Source organism: Colius striatus, chromosome 3 (assembly GCF_028858725.1).
Source record: "Colius striatus isolate bColStr4 chromosome 3, bColStr4.1.hap1, whole genome shotgun sequence".
In the NCBI taxonomy this organism is placed as follows: Eukaryota; Metazoa; Chordata; class Aves; order Coliiformes; family Coliidae; genus Colius; species Colius striatus.
This window is the reverse complement of record NC_084761.1, coordinates 89,593,291-89,603,037: the sequence shown is the minus strand read 5'-3', so window position 1 is coordinate 89,603,037 and position 9,747 is coordinate 89,593,291. Positions and strand designations below refer to the sequence as shown.

The 9,747-nt window shown below is 43.4% G+C and overlaps 1 protein-coding gene across 1 annotated transcript; it reads right to left on the bottom strand.

Moving 5' to 3' along the window:
• Nucleotides 1-3,731: 3,731 nt before the first annotated feature.
• LOC133625106 (C-C motif chemokine 4-like) lies at nt 3,732-4,577 on the bottom strand. The gene is made up of 3 exons (XM_061992218.1): nt 4,438-4,577; nt 4,070-4,178; nt 3,732-3,887 (listed from the first exon to the last, which is right to left on the bottom strand). The coding sequence occupies exons 1-3, from the start codon at nt 4,508-4,510 to the stop codon at nt 3,800-3,802; spliced, it is 270 nt and encodes an 89-aa protein (XP_061848202.1). The 5' UTR covers nt 4,511-4,577; the 3' UTR covers nt 3,732-3,799.
• Nucleotides 4,578-9,747: the final 5,170 nt, after the last annotated feature.

The window sequence follows — 9,747 nt, the reverse complement described above, 5'->3', positions numbered from 1 at the left end:
CTCACATCTTCTTGATGAGTCTTCTGCACACTGCAAAGATTGTGTAGTACAGGTCTTTGGCATAGTTGGGCATTTCTGTGTAGAGTTTGTTTAGCAAGGCATGGTGGTGGAAGCAAAAGTTGACTTCATAAATTCACCTCAGATCTCATATGTAACCTTGAGCAAATTAAAGCATATCTTTGTAGTACTGTCAACACCAAGCCTTCACACATTATAAATCCAGCCTATGAAAACAAATAAATTGCCCAAACTATAATAACAGTTTTGAAAACAATGCCCCGGGGACGTTGTTTTTACTGGACTCTCATTTTTGCCTTATAAGCAACAAAAGTGCCTTGTTTTTTCTCTTCCACATTTTCCTGAGTCAATGCTGGGATTTTCAGTGATATAAGCCTAGAAGCTCTTGCTATAAGACTAAATTGTAGAAGTGAGAAAAAATATTGCAGTATACATTATATTGAAAAGCAATTGAAGTGAGCATTGAATTATACATTGAAGTATAATGAAATGGTGCTGGGAAAAGGAAGCCCGTTAGCCTTCACCAAATCTTGCAGAGCTATCCACAGAAATTTTAGGATTTAGGGCTTGTTTTAGTGTCATTACAGTGTATATATGTGTTCAATCATTTTGGAACAGGTGGTTTTTGTCTTGTCTGTCATTTGCACTGTTTGGATTGAGTTTTTAGACTCTCTGCAAATAGCTTCAATCTCCATGCTGTAAAAACCCTTACAGATTCCCACTCTTTTTCTTATATTGAGCATAGTTGTACATAGCTTTAGGCATTTGTTTGCTTGACATTCTGAGATACACTGGGAAAATTTTTAGGAATAGTTAAGGGATGCAGCACCATTAGTTTGCCTTTTGGATCTCATTGTCCAGTGCCCTTACCTCTCTGTCAAGTGACCACTGCTTGGTATTGTTCTGTATGTCCTGGCTCAAGTGCTTCACTCTAACAAGTAAAAAGCTGAAATAACTCTCTGGACTTCTGTGTAGAGATTTTGGATATACATTGGTGTTGATGAGGTCACACATCACAAGGCACGTTAGTGTAAATGAGAAACATGTAATGGGAGGTCAACTGCACCATTTCCCTTTCCTATGTACTGAAGATGGAATTCTCCATTTTTTTCCTAGCACTGTTGAAAAGCAGCTCAACTGAATCCCTGGGACTGTGCCAAAACTGATAAAAGCAGTGGAAATCTTACACTATTGTGGACTCTATTGTTTGCATTGTTCCAGACGACTGTAGCTGGGTTGATGAACCATTGCTTTTTGTATATTCATTCTTTATTATCCTTATTAAAAGAAAGAGCAACATTAACAAAACATTATGAAGACCACATTCAGAAGCCTATCTTCTGCCCTATGCTCACTTGAAAAACAATATTAGAGAAATCTGGAATGAGAATGGCATTGCAGCACAGTAAAAAGATCAGAGAATCTTTGTTAAAGTCAGAATAAAGTCTAATGGCACTTATCAAAGAGAGTAGTGTTCCTGGCAGAATAAAAGAGAACTTTGAAGCTTATGTTCAGAGGCTTGAAATGTGATTTAAGTCACATTTAAAGTATGGTGTTAGGAAATCTTTTCCTTTAAGAGTCAGCATAAGAGCTGGACCAGCTGCTTCTGGCAGTTTTACAAACCCAAATTTGCATTGAATTTGTGCCTTCCCGTAATCTGTGTATGTCTACTTTTTTTTGGCAAGTGACAGAAACTGCCCAGCATCTCAAAAACTATGTTGCATAGCTCTGGAAATGAAAGCAATTGTATCTTTTCTCAACTCTATCTTTTATCCTAGAAATATGGTCTGAACCTTGCCGGGCAAAGTTCAGGCAGGTAAGAGAAGAGTGGTGAGCTTGCAAGGGTGCTACTGGCCTTTTCCAAATATGACCTCACTTTGCCTCCCCAAGACCCTACTGAGGGTGAAGTGATATCTGTGAACCTTTTGCAAACAATAATCTTAGCCAGAAGTCTGCCCCAGCTGGAAATGATGTATTAGATGTTTCCCAGGGTGCCTTTCCCTTCTCTCTGAATTACCATAGATATATCTGTGTAGTAACATGGGCCCTACAAGTTTTAGGATTTTCTGTGTGCCGTACTCCTAGTCAAGTTAAATTTTAGCAAAGAGCATCACCATTGCATATTTTTTGCTCCAACAGTGTAAGACTGACAAGGTGAAATATAAAAGTTTGGTTTTATGACCCTCAGTCCTCTCTGTAATGAAAGATTTTCTTAATACTTGAGGCTTTGGTAAAATTTCCACCAAACCCATCACTTTTTCCCAACCACAACCCTCATCCTGTGTATGAGAAAACAGCTCTACAAGAAGTAGGCTAACCTTTCTACCTTTCATTTTTCAAATCCTGATCCTTATTCTAGCTGTGCTGAGATGAGCACTCAGGTGGATCAAGTCTGTATCAGTGTTTTAGGAGACTGGCTTGATATTACCATCCAGTTCTTTCATATTTCCTCTATATGGCTCATTATCCTCTAACAAATGCACTTCAACCTTTCATTTTCCAAAATATAGCCCAAATCTTATCTTTGATGATATCCAGCTCACTGGGAGACATACCTCTCCCAAAGTACTTCTACATCTTTGTCCCACCACATTTCATCTTTCAAAGCCCAATTTGATCAATAACAAACTGACCTACCTTCGTCTTTATTTGGAGAAAGTTCTCATTGTCCAAACCCTAATCGTCCTCCCAGACAGGATGGCCAGAATATAACCAAAGACAGGTTTATATATATTAAAACAAACCCCCCCCATGATTAGTTTCCGACTAACTCATTCAACTTGTCTGTGAAGCCCGCAGGAAACATTCTTTGGGGATCTACTTCCAGAAGTGCAAACCTAATCATAACGCTATACAGAAACAGACCACGGTGGTGTTTTTTAAAAATAAAAACCCCCAACAAACTATTTTCTGTTCTAAGCCACGTTCCTCAATCTTTTTCTTCAAAGCAAATGGTTAAGAGCTTCTAAGCTGTAATGTATATTGAATCATGGAATCTGAGAATGGTTTCGGTTGGAAAGGACCTTCAAGATCATTTAGTCTCAGCCCTACTACCATGACAGGGGCACTTTCCACTTGCCCAGGTTGCACCCTGCAGCCGTGGGACCTCAGTTCTATCACCACAACAGGCTGTAGAGAAGGAGTGTGGGGATGATGGTTTGGTTGAAGACCATTCTGATCTTCCAGTGATTGAGGCAAACATGTCACTGAAGTAACAGATGATGCCCGGTGGCACCGGCTGGCCTGAGGGGTTTGTGACTCCACACATGCTGTGCAGAGAGGGCCCTGAGAAACAAGCAATTCCTGGAGGAGACACCAGCATCATTTTACAGGGACGTCTGGGTCATCCTGGGGACCAAGAACTAAGCCTGGACTGGACAGGGGAAAGCACCATTGGAGCTGCCATAGGGCTGAAGTTGCCTTGCCCAGCGGGGAGCAGTGAAACCCGGGCATGGGGACAGCAAAGGGGTCCCTGTGGGTCTGTCCTCTCATGTTGAGGCTCTAGCAAGGACTTCAGAGACACTCAAAGGGTTTAATAATCCAAACACTTTATTTAGGCATTGAAAATCCTGGCAACTCATTAACAGGCATGTTTATACCTTTTCAATCATTTTTATATTCTCACTTTCTTAGCAAAGAAAGTTTATTTTAACAAATGTCTGTGGATTAGAATCAATTAGAAAGTTTTCTCATTGAAGAAGGATGCAGCTCAAGTGCTCTGTTATATGTCTGGTGCTGGGGGCTGAGGCTGGTGCACGAGGGTGGCAGCGGGGAAGGGTCACTACTCCATCTGGAAGTGCTTCATATGTGCCTGCACCCAGGATGCTTGGGGGTCTGCACACAACTGCATTCCCTTTTTGGTAACCAGGCTGCCAGGGAAAGACAGTGTTAGGGTGCTTGGCCAGGACAGCAGGTTACCTGGACTTGGTCTCACTGGCAGTGCCCCAGGCATCACTGGCTGTGCCCTCTTCCCCTTCCCAACCACCCTCAGACACACTTGAGGTGCTGCCCTTGCTGTCTCACTCTGACTCTGTCAGTGCTGGGTACTTACATTATTCCTGGCAGGCTGCAGCTCTTGCTGGTCTTGTAGACAGAGGTGATCAAATTGCGACGGATAGGGAAGGGCACGTATTGCAGACAGCAGGCAGCAGGGCCAGTGCCTGTGGAGGCAGAGAAAGACCCCACACTGTTAGAGGCTCTTCCTGGGGCACTAGGGTATTCACCCTCACCTGTGCTGTATCCCCTGGGGATGCCCCCCTGGAAGCCTCCATCCCCAAGGCTGAGTTCCAGCACTGGTGATGCCCGCCTGTTCCCAGCTCTCACAATGCATACAAGGGTCCCATCAATGGGGACAGGACTTCTTCCAGGGGAAGGATAGCAAACCTGGTTTCTGTAAGGATGCAGCAATGCTGGACTCACCGAGATGGGCCTCAGTCAGGGAGAAGATGGCCACGAGGAGCAGAGCAGCCAGAGTGACTATGGAGACCTTCATGATGCTACTAAAACTAGGAGAACCACGAGCAGAGCTGGAGCTTGTGTGATTGCAGGGCTGTCCTGTGCAGGGTGCTTGGTCCCTGCTGCTGCTGCCCCCTCCTTTTATCCCTTGGTCACTGTGTGAATGTGGGCAGAAGTGATGTTAGGATCACCTAGTTTTGCTGAGCTGGAGAAAACAAGGAAACCATAGAAGGGGAAGCATTTGCCATGGAGCTGCAGCTTTCAGATTCAAGAGGGAACAAGTCTTACGAGAAATGGTTAAGGGAATTGGGGTTGTTTAGTCTGGAGAAGAGGAGGCTGAGGGGAGACCTTATCAGTCTACAACTACCCGAAAGGAGGTTATAGCAAGGTGAAGATTGGTCTCCTCTCTCAAGTTACAAGTGATAGGATGAGAGGAAACAGTTTCAAGTTATGCCTGGTGAGCTTTAGATTGGAGATTAGGAAAAATTTCTTCATGGAATGAGTTGTCAAGCATTGGGATAGGCTGCCCAGGGAAATAGTGGAGTCACCATCCCTAGAGGTATTCTAGAGATGTGTAGTTGTGGTGTTTAGGGACATGGTTTAGTGGTGGACTTGGTAATGTTAGGTTAATGTTTAGACTCAGTGATCTTAATCATAGAATGGTAGGGGTTGGAAGGGACTGTTAGAGATCATCCAGTCCAACCCCCCTACAGAAGCAGGTTCACCTAGATCAGGTCACATAGGAATGTGTCCAGGTGGGTCTTGAAGACCTCCAAGGAAGGAGACTCCACAACCCCTCTGGGCAGCCTGTGCCAGGGCTCCCTCACCTCAACAGGGAAATAGTTTTTTCTTATGTTTAAATGGAACTTTTTGTGTTCCAGCTTCATCCCATTACCCTTTGTCCTGTCACTAGCTACAGCAGAAAAAAGGTATGTCCCAACCTCCTGACATCCACCATTTAGATTTTTGTAAATATTAATGAGATCCTCCCTCAATCTCCTTGTATCCAGACTAATCAGTCCCAGAAGTTCCATGTTCCTCTTGAGCTGGGGAGCCCAGAACTGGGCACAGCAATGCAGATGAGGGCTCACCAGGGCAGAGTAGAGGAGGAGGGGAACCTGCTGGCCACACTGTTCTTGATGCTTTCCAGAGTGCCATTGGCCTTCTTGGCACATTGCTGGCTCATGTTTAGTTTATTATCAACGAGAATAACCATCTCAAGCCATCTTTTCTAACTGAAATGATTCTACAATTTTATTCTATGATCATGCTGCTGTGAGGGCTGAGAGAACCACAAACTGGGCTGGAGCTGGGGTAGCTGCAGGGCATTCATCTGCATGATGCTTGGCCCTTGCTGCTGCTGCCCTTTTATCTCCCCAGAGTTTCAAGGAAAGAAAATGAGAGCATCATACCAAGGAAATTAGGAAAATAATTTGCACCAAAAGAGTTGTCAAGCCCTGGCACAGGCTGTCCAGGGAAGTGGTGGAGTCACCATCCCTGGAGATGTTCTAAAGATAAATAGACATTGTGCTTAGAGACATGGTTTAGTGGTGGATGTGGCAGTGCCAAGTTAATGGTTGGACTTAATGATCTTAAAAGTCTTTTCCAATGTAAATGATTCCGTGATCCTGTGAAATTATGTCAAGATCACTCAGTTTTGCTAAGCTCTAGAAGGCAAGAAAACCACAGAAAAGTAAGCACTGGCCACAGGGCTGCAACTTTCAGATTCTGAGTGCCTGGCAGAGATTATCCAGAGTCCAAACCACTTCAACACCAATTCTGCTGGTGCTTCTGCAATGACTCCACTGGCCAAGAGTCAGCCTGGGTCATGAAGCTTCACAAACAAAGCTGTCACGGAAAATCAGGGCAAGGCCAGGAAAAGGGAAAAAACCAAAAAAGAGGATGTAGCAAGTCCTGTAGCTTTCTTTCTGAATGTGTACTGTTGTGGACATTTGGAAATTACCCTTTGGGATTGCAAATTGTGCCCCTTTGTCATGATGGGATCTCCTTGAGGCTTCACCTGCAAGGCTGTAATAAGATGATTAAAGTAGGCCCCAGCAGAATCTTCTCCTCCCTTCAGCTCCTGCTGTTAATGCCCTGTTTCCCCTCTGATGCTGTTGTATTTGCTTTTTCTGGGTATAAGCCAGTAAAAGCTTAAATTGGGTGAACTTGTCCTGCTTGGGAGGAAGTAGGGAATCAGTAATTGCAACATCTGCCTGTCAAGAAGCTGCAGACCAGAGCCAAAACTAAAATGGCTAAAGAGGTGTAAATCCTCTGTTCACCTTGGGGACAGGGAGGCTGGCTGGCCAGGCTGCAGCCTGAGACCACTGCTCAAGCTCCAGAGCAAAGCAACAGAGTCCAGTCATAGAATCATAAAACGGGTTGAGTTGGGTTGGAAAGGACCTTAAAGATCATTTAGTTATACCCTCTCTGCCATGGGATAGGGCACCTTTCATTAGACCAGGTTGTTCAAAGCCCCATCTAGCTTGCCTTGCTTCCAGGAGTGGGACATCCAGAGACTCTTTGGGCAGCCCATTCCAGTGTCTCACCACCCTCACAGGGAAGAACTTCCTAATATCTAATTTAAATCTACCCTCTTTCAGTTTAAACTGTACCCTCATCCTACCAATACATTCTCTGAGCAAAAGTCTTTCCTCATCTTTCTTGTAGTTCCCTTTAGGTACTGTAAAGCTTCTGTAAGGACTCTTTGGAGCCTTCTCTTCTCCAGGCTGAACAACTCCAACTCCCTCAGGCTGTCTCCACAGCAGAGGTGCTCCAGCCCTCTGATCATCTTCACGGCCTCCTCAGGACTTGCTCCAGCAGCTCCATGCCCTTATGCTGGGAGCCCCAGAGCTGGACACAGCACTGCAGGTGTAGTCTCCTGCGAGCAGAGGGGGAGAATCCCCTCCCTTGACCTACTGGTCATGCTGCTTTCAATGCAGCCCAGGACATGTTTGCAACACCAAGTGCAATTCAGTTTGTAGTTGAAAACTCTGAAAAACTATTGTATCTCCATAATTCCTTCACCCATTCAGGTTTTTTAGGAATGCAGCATCTATTAATTTAAGTTCATAAAGTTTTAATTTCCTCCTTTGCTCCTACCCCAAGCCTCAATTACATGATTTATATATTTATTATTAGCTCTTCATCACTCCTTCCCCCTCTTTGTTTCAGAGGGTTAGAAGATCCATGAGTAATGCAAGTACTACTTTCCCGGTTCTCTTTGTTTTTGAAAAGATATTCCACCGATGTATTTTACAGTCAGTGCTCTACTCCATGCTGTTGTGGTCTGAGTAACCTGAACTCTGCTAACTTTCTGCCTATTTCTCCAGGTTTGAAAACATGGAAAAACCTTAAGATTTAATAGAACCTTAAACGTAACCTTGAGACTGCTGTACAAAGCAAAAAATGGAAATAACTGCTATAATCTGCAGATCTTGATTTTATCCACGGTTTTGTAAGTCTGCAGTATCCAGACAATATACCTAAATCATAAATTCATATTTTCCTAAATGTTTAACTGGACAACAGCACAAGACAAAGCCTGAGCTAGGTGATCTATAACTGTTTCAAAATTGATTTTATTACTTTCATATAACACACCCTTTTCTCTGTTGGGGACATCAAACAACATACTGGGCAACAAGTTATTCCCTACTCCTCCTCTTTAACCTAACATTAATAGCAAACCACCACTACTTCTGTAACCCCATCTCTCTTGTCTTTCCTGGTTAAAAGTACATGTACACCTGTCTTTCTGTTCAACTTTAAATAAACTTAGGACATTTTTAGGTAGGGAAGGCAAATAATTTTGAAACTACATTATCTGGGGTTTTTTTGCTTGTTTGTTTGTTTTTGTCGTCTTTGAGATAATAAGCAGATTCTTTGTGCTTGCCTAAACACATGTGTGTTCAAGCTGTAAAAGCAATAATAGTTGTCTCTCTGCTGTAATATAAATGTACAGTTCTGGTCTCATTCAGAAAGACATACTACTCAGGGTAAGTTTTGAGAATGACAAGCAATTATAAATCCTATATTTCTTGATTAAAATTAGTTACCAGGCACTTGTTATATCTGTGCTATAACTGTGCTTTTCCTCATTCAGAAAATTAATCTAGATCCCAGCACTATTTAGTGCTTCAATAAATTAACCACATCAAAGCAGATATCTTGGACACATGCCCAATCTGAGAATAACTTTTCCTTCCCTATCCATTAGGGAAAGAAGCAGTACTGTAATGCTTTTCTAAAGAAAGTAGCAGTAAGCACAGAAAATAAGCTCAGGTATTAAATTCAAAAGTTCACCTAGTTTCAGATTTCTATGTAGTTCTGCTCTCAGCTATGAAGTGCATCATAGAATGGTAGGGGTTGGAAGGGACCTTTAGAGATCATCTAGTCCAACGCCCCTGCAGAAACAGATTCACCTACATCAGGTCACATAGGAACATGTCCAGGTGGGTCTTGAAGACCTCCAAGGAAGGAGACTCCACAACCCCTCTGGGCAGCCTGTGCCAGGGCTCCATCACCCTCAGAGTGAAATAGTTTTTTCTTGTATTTAAGTGGAACTTTTTGTGTTCCAGCTTCATCCCATTACCCCTTGTCTTGTCACTAGCTACAATACAAAATAAGGGATGCCCCAACCTCCTGACACCCATCATTTAGACATTTGTAGATATTAATGAGTTCCCCCACAGTCTCCTCCAGACTAAACAGCCCCAGTTCCTGCAGCCTTTCCTCATGTGAAAGATGTTCCATTCCCCTGATCATCTTGGTGGCCCTGCACTGGACTCTCTCCAGCATTTCCCTGTCCCTCTTAAGCTGAGGAGCCCAGAATTGGACACAGTACTCCAGATGCAGCCTCACCAGGGCAGAGTAGAGAGGCAGAAGAACCTCCCTTGACCTGCTGGCCACACTCTTCTTGATGCATCCCAGGATGCCATTGGCCTTCTTGGCCACGAGGGCACATTGCTGGCTCATGGTTAGTTTATTATCAATCAGGACTCCCAGGTCTCCCTCTGCTTTCTACAGTTTGGAGTATTTGTTGTTTTGTTTTTTTTTTTTAGCAGTCAGTCTTATATCTGTAACAACCTCACAACTTTATGATTCTTAAATATTACAGAATGAAAACAGAAGATTATATGAATAGGGCTCCAAATAGTCAAAGTTTGCCTGTAGTTTCATCTGAGATACCACAATACCTTAGCCTACCAACATCAGTCCTGGTATGTTGCCTGTCTATACAAAGTCCTACATTACAAGATTTGATCTCAAAGA

Bases quoted from the DNA above. Each gene is read 5' to 3' on its own strand.
- LOC133625106 (XM_061992218.1), bottom strand. From the start codon at position 4,510: ATGAAGGTCTCCATAGTCACTCTGGCTGCTCTGCTCCTCGTGGCCATC. The intron at 4,179-4,437 runs GTGAGTCCAGCA...CTGCCTCCACAG, and splicing joins CCTGACTGAGGCCCATCTCG to GCACTGGCCCTGCTGCCTGC. The intron at 3,888-4,069 runs GTAAGTACCCAG...TTTCCCTGGCAG, and splicing joins TGCAGCCTGCCAGGAATAAT to CCTGGTTACCAAAAAGGGAA.